At 36.0% G+C, this 18,400-nt stretch overlaps 3 protein-coding genes and 1 long non-coding RNA gene across 4 annotated transcripts in view; 2 read left to right on the top strand and 2 right to left on the bottom strand.

Annotated features, from left to right (window-relative positions):
• The window catches only part of LOC311095186 (uncharacterized protein), a 137,126-nt gene that overhangs the window by 77,729 nt on the left and 40,997 nt on the right, over nt 1-18,400 (top strand). The gene's annotated exons all lie outside the window — the stretch shown is intronic.
• Nucleotides 1-18,400, top strand: part of LOC311095233 — a 374,729-nt gene that overhangs the window by 1,029 nt on the left and 355,300 nt on the right. The gene's annotated exons all lie outside the window — the stretch shown is intronic.
• On the bottom strand, nt 500-9,770 carry LOC311095055 (uncharacterized protein). The gene is made up of 5 exons (XM_084133374.1): nt 8,413-9,770; nt 8,238-8,331; nt 5,861-6,680; nt 4,334-4,493; nt 500-1,284 (listed from the first exon to the last, which is right to left on the bottom strand). The coding sequence occupies exons 1-5, from the start codon at nt 8,627-8,629 to the stop codon at nt 1,148-1,150; spliced, it is 1,428 nt and encodes a 475-aa protein (XP_083989500.1). The 5' UTR covers nt 8,630-9,770; the 3' UTR covers nt 500-1,147.
• Nucleotides 13,898-16,502, bottom strand: LOC311097792 (uncharacterized protein; the record flags this gene model as incomplete). Its single annotated transcript, XM_084137652.1, has 2 exons — nt 16,438-16,502; nt 13,898-15,328 (listed from the first exon to the last, which is right to left on the bottom strand). Exon 2 carries the CDS (start codon nt 15,323-15,325, stop codon nt 13,898-13,900), a length of 1,428 nt encoding a protein of 475 aa, XP_083993778.1. The 5' UTR covers nt 15,326-15,328; nt 16,438-16,502.

Genomic DNA, 18,400 nt, shown 5'->3' on the forward strand with positions numbered 1-18,400 from the left:
TGGGTCTTATATGAGTTGCCCAGTTGGGCCCCACATTAGTCCCAGTCAGGCCCCATATGAGATTTATATGGGTTAATTCAGATGGGGCCCACATGGAACCCATGGACAAACCCATATAGGGCCCATATTAACAGCCCATAGGGCCTGATTCCACTTACTAATTAGCCCACGTAAATCTTATATAGAACCTAAATGGGGCCCAACTGGGCAACATCCATAAAGCCCGACTGGCCCCATGGTCTATATGTGCATGTTCTTAGGAGGTTTTTTGAAGCATCATGTCTGAACAGTATAATTATTTATAATGTATAAATACAAATTTTAATTTACCTGTGATATTTTAAAAAAAAAATTATAAATTGATAAAAGCAACATTTTAGTTAGGTAATTGTCAGTTTTCTGCTTGAATATTCCACTGTTCATTCATCTACAAAATTACAAAACATGAAAGGTGCAATTTAAAAAAAATAAATCAGTAATTACAATGTAAAAGTTCAGTATATCAAATACTTTATTACAATTCAGATATTTTTAATAAAACTTCAAGTTTTTGTAGTGTTAAACACCAACATTACCAGTTTATTTTAAAACAGGGTGCTACAACCCAACAGCTGGTTTTACATAACAAACGTATGTAACATTTAAAAAATAAGACTAATAAACAAACAAAAACAAACAGTCAAGAAATGAAAACTTTGTCATTACATACCTTCACCCAAATCCATCAGAAATGTATTCATTTTTGGAACACAAAAACATTTTTATAGAACAGCTAAAATAAGAAAGAAAAAATGAAACAATATAAATGGAGCTTTTTTAATTCAAGTTGTCCCCTGGAGGGCTACAGCCCTGCAGATTTTAGTTCCAACCCTCCAACACGCATACCATCTAGTTTTCAAATAAGCCTGAATGACTTCACTAGCTGGATGAGGTACTTTTAATTAGGGTTGGAGCTAAATTCTGCAGGGCTGTGGCCCTCCAGGATCAGAGTTTGACACCCTTGGTTTAAATCAATAGAACAGATAGAATAGTTTTAAATTTTGGGTGAACTAACCCTTTTAAAAAATCAATGACAAAAACTGTTTTACTTACAATACCAGTATTACAATATTTGGTCTCAAATTTGTATGGATGGACACAAAATTGATCACAGTCCTGAAGACTGCTGTGACCTGATTGCTCTCTTTCCGCCCCTGTCTCTAGCCCCCGTGAACCATTTCGAGAGTGCATTTTCGATGTCCTTCTGGTTCACGCTTTTGGTCATCGCATTCTTCTTTAGTCCACCTATAGAAACAAAAGTTTACACATATAATCATCTGAAATGTCCATCTACATACTATCAGGGTTTCTGCAGATATGAACAAGTGAAATTTAAGACTTTTTAAGACCTTTTTAATACCACCTTATATTAAATTTAAGACCGAAATCTGTAATGGAAATTTATATTATATTACATGCATATAAGTAATATTTAATGTGTTTAAAGTAAAAAGTAAACACAATTTCATGGCTGTCATAAATTAAATTTATTATTACGATATACTGTGAACTTTTCATATCAGCAGATACTATTCCACACAAAAAAATCCCCATAAAAGTACCACTAGAAATAAATATCTGATGTAAAAAAAAAATTCTGAAGCAATATTTTCATCAGTGGTCTATTAGCTTTTACATCTTAAATCTGCATATTTGATTTACCTTTATAAGGCCTTTTTTTACTTTTGAAATGTATGCATTACCTTTGAAATTTATTTTATGAATTTATCGATAAATTCTAAATGGCTGTTAGCAGTGAGATTACATAATTTACACTGCAAAATTAAAAGTGAGATTAATGTTTTAAATACATTTATTGATTTATAAATATATTCATTATAAATGTTGGGTGTGGAGACATACTTTTAAACACACTAAATTACCAGCAGGTGGCGGTAAGTCACTTCATGAGCGAGTTATTTCAACTGATTCGATCAAAACGCTGAATTATCAAAACGTTTCTAGGAGAATGCTTCTGTTAATGTTGCATATTGACCTAATATGTAAGTAACTACTTGACCAACTACTTTTTTATTGAGCTAAAATTAATGTAACATTCTAAATTGTGAGAATTTTCAGCAAAAAGCTCACTTGGTACATTACTGAACTATATCATGTTATAAATAAACTATACATTTGAAATTTTTACCTCAGTGTGTTTCTTTAGAATGCTGTTACATTCATTTGTTTTAAAGTATGTCACAAATAGACCAGAAATACACCATCCATTATCAATTTCTGTTTACGTTGAATATATTAAAATATAAATCTTTCTTGCCTTTCGATGCTTCGCTAGTTGTTTCTCACGTCAGTTTTAATCAGGCAGTTTGTTTTACTTCTGCGGTACAATCCGAGAGAGACTCGGGCCAATAACAGAAAGCTGATTGGCTATTGCATGCTGGTCTCATTTGTAGTTTAAATACAGCAAATTATATTTGGAATAATGAAATAAAGAACTACAACACCACGGACACAACAAAAAGAGAATTTAAATGAGCATAAGAGGTAGCGTTACATGGACATCGGAAAAATAAGACCTGTGTAAAATTAAGACCTAGAACAGCGAATTTAAGACTTTTTAAGGCCTAAAATTTGGATGTTTCAATTTTAGACTTTTTAAGACCCCGCGGAAACCCTGTACTATGGTTACATTTTATTTTATAGTGTCCTCGTCACAGAGTAGGTACATTTAAGTACTCAGTAATATTAATTAACAACATTTACTTACTATAGGGTTAAAAGGTTAGTTCGCCCCAAAATGAAAACTGTCATTTACTCACCCTCATGTTTTCCCAAACCCATGAAACACAATTGAAGATATTTTTTATGAAATCTGAGAGATTTCTGTCCCTCCACTGGAATGAATTTCTTATGGGTTTGTACTGACATGAGGCTAAGTATATGATGACTGTTTTCATTTTGAGGTAAAGAATTCCTTTAGGGTCTGGATCAGGAATTGGTTTACATTATTTGCATAAATCAATGCACAATTTATTTCTATAATAAGTACATGTAAAATGCATTATTTGCATAAATCAATGCACAATTTATTTCTATTATAAGTACATGTAAAATGCAGCATGAACACTATAAAATAGAGTGTTACCCATATTTGTTAATCTTTACTCCTGTACAAAATAGAATAACAAGCCAAATATTAACAAACTGATGCTTAATGTCTCTAACATTACAAGCTTGAGCAGCGCCCGGGGAGCAGTTGGGGGTTTGATGCCTTGCTCAGGGGTCAGGGCTCTACAGTACAACCATTTCACTCGCATTTGCGACAGAAAATTACTATGTGCGACTGTGAAAAAATATTTAGGAGCACCATGTGCGACTGACCCGATCAGCATTTTTTTGTTTGCACTAAGGTGAGCTATAAAGCTTTCTACGTGTTTTTGCAACGTTGAGTTATGCATCACAGACATATCTCACGAATCCTTTCATTAAGTGTAGACCGAGTGTAAATAAGAGATTGTGCAGTATAGAGAGCGTCATTGATTATAATACAGTTTTGTGATATTGCAAACTAAGATGACTGATAGCTTTTAAGAATTTTAAAGGGAGTTTGTTAATGAGATATTGATTTAATACAGCAGTTAAACATGAAGTTATTATTCAGTGACTTACATTGTCTGACTATAACACTATTGCCTGATTTTGCCGTTTTGTCTCAAAAGCAGTCTGAAACAAGTCACAACTGAAAAAAAAAGTAAGCGTAGAGCCCTGGGGGTCTAAAATTCAGGATTTTTGATGCCGAACACCGATCGCAGATCATAGAAAGCAATATCTGTGATAAAATTACAGATCTTTTTATCATGTAGAATCATTTAGTTTAAATTATTACACATTTTCAAATTATTTATAATTTCATAAATGTGGTTCATAAATGTCTTAGTTTTCCTACCTCCACGAGTGCCATCTATTATTGCCGGGTTATCTAAAAATGCCCTTTTCCTTTAAACCTGGCCAAAAATCTACAGACCGTGTAACTGTGAAACACAATTGATTTTAATTATATAAATTTATTATTTATACTATTTACTTATTTACTACATTTTTGTGTCAATCCAACATTCATATTTACCACAAACAATGCGCTGCTTCTTTAATTCTTCGCTTGCAGTGCCGTACAAATAGTAAAAAAAATAAATAAATGGCATTATAATTGTTATTGATACGTGGATGCCGTACCGAATGTTTCAATATTACATTGAGAATAGTATCCATAAGTGTATTGTGAAAAGTGCTTTACACACAAATCTGTATGAGTAGTTAAATAAAGCACATTTACCACATATGGCATCAAAAAGGCGCAGATCTCGAAATCTTTTCTTTCCATGACGGCCAAAAAGGTTGTACTGGATGGCCAATTCATTTGAAATTAGGAATCTCATCATCCTCCTGGTAGCATCATCTAGTGAAGAACCACCAATATCTGCTACCTTTGCAACCTATGTACAAACACAAACAAAATGATTTGTAGATAACATGCGTAAATCAGTTTACCTGCAAAGTGATCACAGAACCTGAATTTCATTTTAGATTTTCTCTCTCTTACAGTGTTGCCAAAAGTACAGACTTCAGTACCAGATGGTACTGACATTTTTAACATAATAGAATAAATTTACATTAAAAAAACAGCCGCTTATAGGAAATCTACCTATACTTATCTATGAATAAACATAGTTTCTCCACTGTTTATGTTCCAATAATATATAATGACTTTTGTGTGTATCAGAAAATTTCAAGCCATGAGTCACTAAAAAGAACTCAATTCAGTAGACACACTGTCTGAGAGACAGTCTTATGTGTGCATGCTTTGGGTGTATATAAACAGAAATAGGGGGCTGCTCGATTTTGGCAAAAATCATAATCACAATTATTTTGGTCAATATTGAAATCACGATTATTTTACACGATTATGACTGGGTCCAAAACGTTATATTACTGATTAATTTAAAGATAGCAATACAACAGAAAAAAAAAGATACAAATGAGAAAAAAAAGTCCTTTTAAAAAAATGTTTAAATAATTTTACGCAAGTCTAAAGTAGTCTAACAATACTACAGAAATTAAGTGTAATTATTTGAATGTAAAATAAAACAGCATCTTCACTGTAATAGTTAAACATGCTTTGTTTCTACAAAAGTCCTTCATTCAAGAGCAGTGAGTGATTTTTCTATTTGTATTTTTATGTTTTATTAATATTAAGCTCAGAGATGGCAGAAGGAATATTATTTGTTGCCACACGGATGCTATATACTGTTACACTCGTACTTTCATTCTCAACCGTTTATGATCATTTAAGACATAACGGACAAGGGTTTATATGAATAATCACCAAGCGCCTGATTTTTAAATATTTTGTGTGTATTTGACCATTTAGGCGCACCTTGATCTAAAAGATAACTTTACATGTCTGTGTTCTGCTCCGTCTCTGAGTGCACACACAGAACACGCTATTAAAAGCACAACATCAAAGAAACATTAATAAATCAAGCACGTCTCGTTTTATGAAAGTCACGTTACATGGTTTTGCTGATTTGCATGTGAAATTATTTTTTTACGGAGGAGCGAAATCGCACCACTGGTATAGGGGCGAAATGGGGCGCAATAATAGTTTCATCTCGATTACTGCATTTTCATGATCGTTTGAAGCAGAAATCGAAAATCGAAACCAAATTTCGATTAATTGCACAGCCCTAACAGAAAATTCTTAATGAGCATGCAAGCACAACACCCACACTGAAATTCACGCCCTGGATCACCACACAAAAATAAAACCAACAAGCAGTGTGAACTCTGAACATGAACTCACAACAATGGACATCAATCTTGGGTCCTGCAATTTTTCGTTCATTGCTTCCAAGTCTTCAGTGGTTGTTATAGGGAAGTCAATTCCTTCAGGAACCTCTGGCAAGGGCTGATCTTGTTGCTTAAGCAAAGCATTTAACATATTGCTATGTACCCTCTGGGTCTCCTTCACTTCTTCCAACAGCGTTAAAACCTTGATGAACATGGCAGAATCAGAAGTGACAAATCTCTGCGGGTCAGGTCCTGTAGTGATGACTCTCTGAGCGGCAGGGCCTGTAGTGGTGACTTTCTGAGCAGCAGGTCCTGTAGCGGCAACTCTGTGAGCAGCAGGGCCTGTAGTGGTGACTTTTTGAGCAGCAGGTCCTGTAGAGGCGACTCTCTGAGTGGCAGGGCCTGTAGTGGTGACTTTCTGAGCAGCAGGTCCTGTAGAGGCGACTCTCTGAGTGGCAGGGCCTGTAGTGGTGACTTTCTGAGCAGCAGGTCCTGTAGCGGCAACTCTGTGAGCAGCAGGGCCTGTAGTGGTGACTTTCTGAGCAGCAGGTCCTGTAGCGGCAACTCTGTGAGCAGCAGGGCCTGTAGTGGTGACTTTTTGAGCAGCAGGTCCTGTAGAGGCGACTCTCTGAGTGGCAGGGCCTGTAGTGGTGACTTTCTGAGCAGCAGGTCCTGTAGAGGCGACTCTCTGAGTGGCAGGGCCTGTAGTGGTGACTTTCTGTACGGCCGGGCCTGTAGCGGTAATGTTTAGTTGTTGGGGAGGTGTGGGTGGTAGTTCATCCTCAGTGCAGTCTGACTCTTCGCTTGAGCAAGGAAAAAATTTTCTATTTGGCCTAAAAAGATATTTGAAAGATAAAAATCAGTAAAAACATTTTGGTAACACTTTACAATAAGGTTCATTAGTTAACCACAATAGTTAACATGAACTAATAATGAACTGCACTTATACAGCATTTATTAATCTTTGTTAATGTTAATTTTAACATTTACTAATACATTATTAAAATTTTGTTAACATTAGATAATACAGTGTGAACTAACATGAACAAACAATGAACAACTGTATTTCCGTTAACTAATGTTAATAAAGATTAGTAAATACAGTAACAAATGTATTGCTCATGGTTAGTTCATGTTAGTTAATGCACTAACTAATGTTTAACTAATGAACCTTATTGTAAAATGTTACCAACATTTTGAATAAATGTCCTTAAAAGGCACATTTTATCAAAAATAAATAAATAAATATGCATTTATTTACCTGCACAAACCTACAAGTACCTTTTTTATACAGCAAGACAGCACCCTCTAAAGCAGCCTCACAAGCATAAACTAAATATGGCACGTCTATCAGTTGTAGTTTAGTTAAAATCAACAGACATGAGTCTTTAGCCAAAAAAAAAAAGGCAGATACCAAACAGCTAAATTCTTCTTCATGCCCGCAAGATGGCAAAATGTTGCTATGGTTACAAACTGCTGTTCTGTACACATGAAACGATAATTTGCGGGACTCATTCCCACATTTAAATGCAGTTGTCACTCCTGAAACTTAGTGTATACGTGGCCAATGTTTCAATAGCCATTTAGATATTTATGTTTGCTATACTCTTCACCATAGCACCAAATAGTTAATATTTAAAGATTTAATAAGCTATTTTCAAACATGGTCTATCTTGACTAACACCGTGTCTACAATAGAACCTATACGCCTTATTCAGCCCTCCGCCATTTTTAATCGAAAACGAGGCTGTGAGGGATAGCAGTCTAGCAGCGCCCACTGTGGCGTATAGTTGCGTATCGGGATGGAGATAGTTTAGTCATAAAAATAAAGAGAATATATCATTTCACAAATTTCCACAACTTCAGAAAATGTGTATTATTAAATAAAATAAAAACCTTTGAAAGTAAAAAAAAAAACAAAAAAACAAAAAACAACATGCACAGACAATTCCAGATTACACCCTGCGGCTCGTGACACGAAACGATCGGTATTTGCGATAAACTGAACAGAATTTATACCATTATACCGCTGACCCAATGAGCATTTCCCTGTCCAATGGTCATGCCTTAACTTTGCAAATTATAGTTTTGCATCCTTCTCAAGGGGATTTTTTTTTTTTTTTTTCATCTGTAAAAGAAAATGTGCCTAATACTTATGCACACCTAGATATGATTTTTTTTACTTCCCAGCCTTCATGGACAATGATATATCATATTTAAATGATTAAATACAAAATTATTAGTAGTTATTAAGAATGATGTGGTTTGGAATTGGTCAAATGTGCTTGGAAAAAAATATGACCAGAATATCAATGTGCATAATAATTATGCACACAGTGAAGTATAGCTCCTAACCCCGACTAACATGGAGAAAACAAGTTTTAACTCACAATCTTTTGCGCTTCATTGGCACTTCAGTGTCAGTTTGTAAATCTGAGGTATCTTCTGCCCTGCTAAGTTTAGCCCTTGCTGCAGCATATGTGTCTGTAAAAAACAAAAAACAAAATTAAATACATTTAGAGCAACAGGACATTTTTTTTTTTTAAACCAGGTTGTTTAAGTTACCTGCATTTCCTATGACACGTATGCTGTACTTTGCCCAGTCTGCTCCAGGAGTTAGTAGTTTTTTAACAGCCTTGCTGATGTGCACAGTCCTACCAGTTGGCCAAAAGCATTCTTCTCTTTCTGGTCCAGTTATCCAGCTTGTAGGGATGACATCAATGACAGTCCTTCCATTGTCCGTGTACTCGTCAGTGAACTCCACTACGCTATAAAGGGACATTCTGAACCATTAAAGTACCGAGTCAGTAATCATGCAGCTGAGGTAAAGCCACATACACATCAGTCATAGGGAGAAGAACAAGTTTTTTTGAAAGTTGTGCCACTGGAACAACAAAAAGCTGGCCAGTGAGTGCTGAAACAACAGTAATTCCCAAACTTGAAGAAGCAACAGGGTAGTCAAAAAAACATGTTCCTGTATTAAAAAACTCACATACAGCAAAAATGTCTGCCATGGGAGAGACCAGAAGATTTCTAACAAGGGCAACTCTGCTACTAATCTCAAAGCAGTTGTTTCCTGGAGAGCAGGAGATGGTCATTCCTTTGTATTGGCATTGCTTAAACTGTGTGCATGTGGAAAATCCTGGTGGAGTAGGTCCAGAGAAATGTGGCTGTTTGAGATGTTCTTCCAATGTTGAGCTTCCTTTTGAGTCCCTATTAAAAGCTTGTTTCTCATCCACACGTCTCACAATTTGTTCAACCGGATTTTGAGGTCTCCTAACCATCCTTTTCAAATGGCCTAAATAATTTTCAAAGGGAAAGCACGATACAGAGTCCAAAGCACCATATTTACGAGCATCTTGTGCCAAATGTATAAGGCTGTGCACTGTAAAACTTTACTGTAAATTTACAGCGAATTTCCTACAGAATTGTACTGTATTTCCATAATACAGTATTAGGCTGTATATTTTACAGAACAGCTGTAAATATACAGCACATTTCTGTTTTCAACCCGATAAATTCGTAATACAGTATCATACTGTAAAAGCACTGCATTGTGGGATTGATTTCTTTCGCGCTCAATTCAGTTCAAATGAGACGCGCGCCGACAGTAGCTACTACAGGCAAACTTGATTTGTCAGCGGGATTCAACTGAACAAAATAATCATTCCTGTTAACAAGATAAACAGTGTCTGCGAATCTGTGAGCAATTTTTAAGCTTTTGTGAGCTTCGGTTCGTGTTTCAAACATTAGTTGCCTGTGACGCAGCAAAAAATGGGCGACATTAACGTGCTACATGAAGACGGATGGAAGAATTTGTCATCTGAATAATCTAACCTGCGCCTGTGACGATTAGTGGGATTTAGAGTTTGAAAAGATGGAAAATTGTTCAACTGAGTGATACGGTAAGCCAATATATTTTGTTTTTTTGCGTTCGCATTTCTACATTGTTTTCATGAATGCTTATTTGGTTTGATTTTGCGAACGCGGTTTACTACCGCGGCCGCGCAAACAATTCACTCTGTTCCACCTGTTTACCAAGTAACGTTAACGTTAACTTCGATATTTCACATAATAGGCAACATATACCATGTTATTTGCATGACCTGCTTTTGATATATATATACCTGCTTTTGAAAAAATATATATATTTTTTCGTTTCAGGCTTTGTAGTTAATCTGATGACGGTCCAGTGCTAATGTAAGTGCTTTTAAGTAGTGTTACAGTTATAGTCTAACGTTATGTGGTAAAAAAAAAAAAAAAAAAAATCCTATCAAAATGCTGTGTCAGTTCTGTGATCGTGCTTTTGAATCGTTGTCAGAATTTTGCTAGCACAAGAAAATCCATGTTCCCATTAATCTGTAATATGTTTTATGTTTTGGTTCTGTTGATCATGGTTGTGCTGAAGATTAATACATTTTTTTTATTTATTAATTCTTTTTAAAAATTGTTTCAGGAATTTGCAACTCTGATGTCCAGCAATCTACATTTGCCAGAGAGTCCACGCCTTATTTGGTATGTAAACATTAAAGGTTTAAGTTTAAACCTAAAATGAAAAGTCATCATTTACTCACTCCACTGCAAAATATGTTTTTCTTAATTAGTGTTTTTTTTTCTTGTTTCCAGTCCAGATATCTAAAATTCTTACATGAAGAAGCATTTAATTGACAAGTAAAAATTGTCTTGTTTTCTGAAAGAATAAGTCAAAATTTAGTGAGTTTATGCTTAAAACAAGCAAAATAATATGGCAGTGCGTTTTAGTGTTCTAACCCTAATCAATTTTAATTTTTAGGTGAAAATTTTAATTTATAGAACTATGAACAGATAGACAACTACATCGGACCACAGTGGAACCCACAATAGTTATTTTAATTATTAATATTATTTATTAATTCTTTTTTTTTTTTTTTCAATTACAGGTCAATCTCTAAGCAACCAATGCTGGACATTACGTTTGGAAGGTCAAGGTGTGTGTGAAAAGGATCACAGCCTCTTCATCCCTGGCCTGGTCTGACAGCGTGGTTTGCCTCCTCCTAGAACTTCAGCTTGCAGTACCAGGAAGAGGCAGCACCTTGAGTTTGTTCAGAGGTTAGTTATTAGCATATTTGCCATTCATATAAATATTAGACTGAATTGTGACTTGTCTTGACAGTATTTATTAAGCTGACTACTGGTATGAACAATATGGCCCTGGTTTCCATACTGGGCTTAGCTTAAGCCAGGTCTAGGCCTTAATAAAATTAGGGTATTAAAGCAGCTTTTATAAAAATGTCTAATAAAAAAAAAAACATTACTGGTGTGCATCCTGAGACAAAACAGTGGCAGTCACATATTTAAGATATGTCAGTGCAAGTTGTTTTCAGTTGAAGGATTAGTGAAAATTCTATCATTAATTACTCACCCTCATGTCGTTCCAAACCTGTAAGACCTTCGTTCATCTTTAGAACACAAATGAAGAAATTAGGTTTCTGAACCAGCCATAGACAGAAACGTCTTTGCAACTTTCAAGGCCCAGAAAGGTAGTAAAAACATTGTTTAAATAATCCATGTAACTACAGTGGTGAAACCTTAATATTATGAAGCGATGAGAATACCTTTTGTGCACAAAAACAAAATAACGACATTATTCAACAATCTCTACTCTTTCACGTCATTCTCCTACGCTGTTGATGTAGTGTAAACAGTGTCAAGTCACCTTCATTTATATAGCGCTTATAACAATATAGATTTTCAAAGCAGCTTTACAGTGATAATAGGAAATTACAGTAACATAGATTGTTTTGGCTTTACAGCAGCTCTAGAATAAAGTTATTAGATCGACTATTTTTGACTGTCAAAATGGCTTGATGGTGTTTTAAGCCCCCAATGGCTCCTTAGAGGCAGCTAACCCTACCCTCAACATTAAACCTACCCATCCCCTCGCTGCCTGGAAGGCGCCGTTGGGGGCATAAAACACTAAACACCGTCAAAATGCCGGCGGACACAGCTTCAGCGAGTTGTTCAAAATCTTTCTTTTTAGTAAACTCTGTGTACACAAACAATGTTCTCAATGCTGGAGTTCATGTGTAGAGCCCCTGGTGATTCTTCCAGCACAGTTTCATGTTGTGTCGAGCCTCCTTAGTGTTTAAAAAAATAGCGATTTTTAATGCTATCATAGTCGTGCCCCTAGCACTCCCATTCAAAAGGCAATTTGACCGTAAACGAAAATACGGTCAAACTTAAAAGTGGTGTTTCCATCCTAATTAAGCTTTTAAATGGAAGTTTGCCTCGGGTAGATTAACAAAAAGACCCTAGGTTGCATTTTGGCAAGAGTTATCCTTTAATACGCTCCGGCCCACTCATCCTCACAAAACAGTGTAGGAGAATGACATGTAAAAGAAGAGATTATTCAACAATGTCGTTATTTTGGGGTTATTTTGCGCACAAAAAGTATTCTCGTCACTTCATAATATTAAGGTTGAACCACTGTAGTTATATGTACTATTTACCAATGTTTTTACCACCTTTCTGGGCTTTGACAGTTGCAATGACATTGATGTCAATGGAGGGACAGAAACCTCCCAGATTTCATCAAAAATATCTTAATTTGTGTCCAGAAGATGAACGAAAGTCTTAAGGGTGAGCAATAATGACAGAATTTTCATTTTTGGGTGCAAACATGCATTTTAGTCTGGTAAATGTCATGTTTAACATTATCATGTAGTTATGTATGCAATAAACATTGCAAGGCTTGCAATTAAAGTTAAATTATTTCTGTCACAAAGGTTTGGGCTGGATTCTGGCAATGTGTGCTCTAAATAAACAGAGTCTATGGCTGCCTTTCCACTGATACTCTGATGGACCTGATGAGGGGATGATATTAAAAGTTGTAAAAATAAAACTTTAAATCTGGCAACCCCACTTCCAAAAGTTTAGTTAGTTGACAGTGCACATGTAAACAGACACATTGAGTTAATGTATTTTAACCAGGGCAGAAAAAATATCAGTTATTGATCACGACATCCAACATTGCATTTTTTTTCATGTTGTTCAGTTTTATCCAAACAAACTAGTCGTTAAAAACGTTATCTGGTTTCTATTTACACATCTTTTGTGCTGTCTCTCTCTGTCAAAATATATAAACTCAGTCCATAATATTTCATTGTTTTTTTTTTTCTTTCTTTTCTGCCTTTTAGACGCTTTCTTGACATCAATCCTGAACGTGGATCAAAAACAAAGAAAGGACAAGTAACTTCAAAGAAAACTGGCCAAGTTGTGCAAAAAAAGAACACTGTAAGCCTACAGGTGTCCTCACTTCTGCAAAAACTTGAAGACTTTGAATGGGATTTCGTTTGCACTTGTATGGACTTCAAAACAGAAACAGCAATTCACTGTCGTTATAAAGCTTGGAAGAGCCAGGACATTTTTTAATAGAACTCCGATTGTATTCGTCTGAAAGAAGAATGTCATATAAACCTAGGATGACTTGAGGGTGAGTAAAACATGGACTAATTTAAATTTTTGGGTGAACTATCCCTTTAATTAAGTGCTAAGTGTTACCTGTTTGTTGTTAAGTGTTAAAATTGAATTTTATGTTTAAAAAAATTCAGCCAACATGTTCACAGAAGGCAATTTTCTGATCTTTGCTTTTAACCAAAATAAATGTTTTAAAACCCAGAAAATGTTGTTTTCTTTTTCCTAGTGTGACTACTATACAATTTATTGCTGTAGACAAGTTTAATATTGTAAAAGTATGTGGTATATACTGTATTTGGTAATTACAGTGGAGTACTGTAAATGCTGTTTACTGTACTAGTGCTGTAAAAATACAGTATGTGGCTGGCAACCCAGCTGCCAGTATTTTACTGTAAATTTACAGTACAACATTTTACAGTACAATACTGTAAAGTACTAGTTCTGTAAAAATACAGTATGTGGCTGGAAACTCAGCTGCCAGTATTTTACTGTAAATTTACAGTACAACGTTTTACAGTACAATACTGTATATGCAGTTTACAGTACTAGTTCTGTAAAAATACAGTATGTGGCTGGCAACCCAGCTGCCAGTATTTTACTGTAAATTTACAGTGAAAAGTTTTACAGTGTGTGTGTTATAAACAAGAAACTCAGATCCATAGATTTTGCCAAAGTTTGTGACAAAAAACTTCAACAACGTTTCAGCATAATCACAATAGTCACTGCACAGATCTGGGCTCAAAAGAATTCTTATGGCAACTGATAAGACTAAAAAGTTGTTATATACACGTTTAGGAAATGCATTAAACAACACAACCGGGCCAGTATATAACAAAAATTGCCTAAACTCTGTGGCTTTCCATTGACTATATTCGTAAAGGGATCGTGGCTTTCTTGAGAAATTCCTAGGCATATTCTGCCTAAGTCGTTTTAAGTTTTCAGATACAACAGAAAGAACACTTGATGAAATCCTACATGTCAAGGGTCCCTTGATCCACAGTGAAACAAGCTTACGGACAATTCCTAAGCACACTAAATGCATGTAATCAAGTACAAAAGATGTAACTAAACCTACTCCCAACTCCCGAAGAGGTGACATATCACGATGGTGTTCCTCATCTAACATTTCATCAAATTGGGCATCTGTTCTCAGGGCTGCTTCCATGTCTGGGTACACTACTTTTCCCTTTAAATAAACACCATGTTGCACACAACGCTCACAAGAGCTGTAACCTGAGTGACCTTTTATACATTTGAGAAACGCTCTTGCAGGAGCATCGCATATAAATGCATCAGGCAAGGGAACACTGTAATGTTTCCCATTGAAGTACAAGCCTTCCTCTGTGAGTCTTTTAAATTCCTCAACAACATCTTTCATGTACTCATGAACTGATGGTGGTTTAGATGGGCCAGCATACAGACTTATCATAAACACTTTCGAGCTAGGTAGCTCCTTAATTTTACCAAGTATGGGCCACAACTGTGCATTGGAACTTCTGAAAAGTGGTATTCCATCAACATTCAGTCTTAGAGTTAATGTGTCTGTGAGTACATTTTGTGCATTGTTCAGCTCTGCACATATTGCATTACAAAGGCCTAAATGATAATAACTTCCACTTCCCATTTTTTTGACTTCACAGTTTTTTAAAGTAGACATAAGAGTTCTTGGATCTTTTGGTAAGTTAAGACCTTCATTTAGAAGTATGTGCAGCAATTCTGACAAAGCAGACTGAGAGATATTCCGACTAGCTGCCCATTCAGCCAATTTTGTCTTCATGTCAAGCTGAGGCTCCATTTTCTCTTCGTCAGAATCTTGAAATGAGTCATTTGTTTCATCACTATCCAATGTCAAATTCAGTTGATCTGATCTGTCGGTTTCAAAAACCTGCTCATCATTCACACTTTGCTCAACAGTTTCATCAAGAGCTTCCAGAGCATCCACAGCAAAGCTCATTAAATGTTCTTGCACTTTTGTTTTGATTCGTCGCCGTGTAGTACGTGAACTTGCACCGTAGTACTCCATTATCTAAAAACAAATTTTAGAATAATTTCAATAGTATATATGGTATAAACAATGATCTACATACAGTACTTGTTAAATATACACAGTTCCTTTTATATAGAGAGCAATCAATGTATAAAATCATGTATAAATGTAACTGACATCAATGTACAAATTAATTTATAATCCTTTATAAATTGCCTAAGAGCACTATCAAATGTTTAACTGCAGTACAGTATGTGTGTAATATTAGGTCAGGGCAATACGACGATTTAAAGCTACTACTGTTAAAGATTTGTTACCTTACGAAGGTACGTTTTGTGCACAAAGACTACAAAAATAACGACTTTATTCCACATTTTCGTCTCTACTGCGTCACTTTGGGACGCGCATTCACAAAGGTACCCCGACGCATGCGTGTGGCGGCGCTGACCCAGATCAATAGATTTAAATAGCTTTTCACAGCGTGCGTCTTTCTTCGCGTGTAAACGAGGCACGACGCATGTGTTCAACGTCATAACGCTGAATGTGGGTCAGCGCCCACGCCGCCGCACGCATCCGTCGTGGTACTCTTGTGAACGCGCATCCGTGACGCAGTAGATACGAAAATGTGAAATAAAGTCATTATTTTGGTTGAACTAACCCTTTAAAGAAAAAAATACATGAATAAATGATTAAGTAAAGGCTTGATGTTAAAATAGGCTAGTCATTAGCGCCAATATGCTGTGAAAAAGATCTGTCAGGACGCATGCTCGAAGCGCGCGCACAGACAGGCCTAAAGAACCGTGGTCTCAAAACTACTTGAAATCCACCCTACTGGCGTTCGAAAGCAGCATTTGTCCGCTTTTAGGAGCACGTTATGTCAGATACCTTAAGAACTCAGTATTTTGCCATTCAAACGCGGTTATTTTTATAAATTGTGTGGAAATTCTGTTTCCCCTCAGGTGAAAAATGGCGGCTAGACGGCCACAAAATGCATCAGTAAAGCATAAAAACAACAACTGAGAACCCTACTTCATTACAACATCATTTAAAAGGCCACATTATTTTAAAGGTCATTTAAACTGTCAAAACAATTACCAATACTTGAAACCGTGAATAATAATATAATTTCTAGAAAATATGCCTTATACCTGCTTATTTTCGCTCCGACTTCGTCCTGCGTCAACCGTTGAAAGTAGACTCCGGCCGTGCTGCAGCTCCATGTGCTTAGAGGAGACTGTATCCCTGCGCCAGAGCGGGAATTCCTTTTGTTCGAATATTTACATTTTTTACAATTATAAATGTAAATATACGCTTATTATCATTCAAGATCAATGACATATAATATTATTATATGATATTATGTGAAAAAAATATCCAAACTAAAAATTGAAGGCAACCGGACTACTTGGTCGAGCGGAAGGTGCGTTGATTTGAGAGTAGGTCAAAATAAGACCGATGTAAATCTACAATTAAAAAAAAAAGGTCTTTGTCCCTGCTAAAATGTGTGCATTAAAAGAAAAATGCATTTGATAAATGCATAGGCAGGGTAACATTGTAATATTAATAATAATATTAATATAATATTAATAATTCACAAATTTTAATTTAAAAAGTAGGGTCATTCCTTGTCAAATAAACCAAATTTCAAAAACTTCCCTAGCTCATTTTTTTTTATTTTGCTTATTTTCATTTTTTTTTTTTTTTTTACTTCAGAATAAATATGAGCAAAATCTAAATAATTTCGAGCCGGGGACATGGTTGACATGAAATGACCCAGTAGTTATTATTATATTCATGTTTAAAAAGTGACTATTAACCAAAAGTTTAAAGGTCTAAAGATGTATTTTAAGTGTGTGAAATAATTTTTGGCCACATATCACGAAGGTACCATATTTTTATAGATGGGACCCACAATGTGAAAACACAAGGGACCCACATAAACTGCCCATTTTCAGCCCATGCCCACATAGATCCCACAAAGGTCCCATATGTTCAAACCTATATGGGACCCACATTGTGAAACACACATGGGACCCACATAAATTGCCCAGTTTCAGCCCATGCCCACATAGATCCCACAAAGGTCCCATATGTTCAAACCTATATGGGACCCACATTGTGAAACATACATGGGACCCACATAAATTGCCCATTTTCAGCCCATGCCCACATAGATCCCATAAAGGTCCCATATGTTCAAGCCTATATGGGACCCATATTGTGAAACTCACATGGGACCCACATAAATTGCCCATTTTCAGCCCATGCCCACATAGATCCCATAAAGGTCCCATATGTTCAAACCTATATGGGACCCATATTGTGAAACTCACATGGGACCCACATAAATTGCCCATTTTCAGCCCATGCCCACATATAACCCATGCTGCCCAGATATAACCCATATGGGGCCCACATATCAATGTTGGCTGGGTAGTTATCGACATGACGCCGCTGCCTTTGGGCTCAGTGATGTTGAGTTTAAATTACATATAAAATAAAGACATGTATTGTGGTGTAATGGAAGGGACTAAAGAAGTATTTTTATCAGCTGAAAGGCAGAATACAATTTTTTTTTTTTAAAAGTTAGATAGACATTATATATCAGTTTCAGGTTGTGTTTTAGTGTTGGTAACATTTTCCACACAAACTTAGTAATCGTCCCACAGTTGGTTTGTTTAGTGGTGGTCATCCTACTTTCAGAGTATTTTATTTTTACCTCATCATCAGTTTCACTACTACGGAAGCCCTGAAGCGCAACGTAAAAAAAAAAAAAACAATTCTGTAAAAAAAAAAAAGCATTTCGAGATTAAAGTCGAAACATTACGAGAATACAGTCGAGATTAAAGTCGAAACATTACGAGAATACAGTCTTCCGTAGAAGTTGCGTGTGTGTGCATTCATAACGGTGCGCGTCCACTGGCGCAGAGCGCGTGTTTCCGCGTGCGTGTGTGTGTGTATGTAATGCGCTTGTGAAGTCGACCTGCCTCGGACATGGATCTACACAAAATAGTAGCTTTGTACTTTTATCTGGGCTTTCAACAAAAGGAAACATATAGCCTACACAGGTGCTAATCTGCCAACATGCGTTGCCTATAGACGAGCACACAC

This window comes from Abramis brama, assembly GCF_963993115.1.
Source record: "Abramis brama genome assembly, chromosome: 1".
Lineage (NCBI taxonomy): Eukaryota > Metazoa > Chordata > Actinopteri > Cypriniformes > Leuciscidae > Abramis > Abramis brama.

Excerpts from the sequence above, each read along its gene's own strand:
- LOC311095055 (XM_084133374.1), bottom strand. The coding sequence starts at position 8,629 with ATGTCCCTTTATAGCGTAGTGGAGTTCACTGACGAGTACACGGACAAT. Across the intron at positions 8,332-8,412 it reads ACGTGTCATAGGAAATGCAG|ACACATATGCTGCAGCAAGG; the intron begins GTAACTTAAACA and ends TGTTTTTTACAG. Across the intron at positions 6,681-8,237 it reads CCAATGAAGCGCAAAAGATT|GCCAAATAGAAAATTTTTTC; the intron begins GTGAGTTAAAAC and ends ATATCTTTTTAG.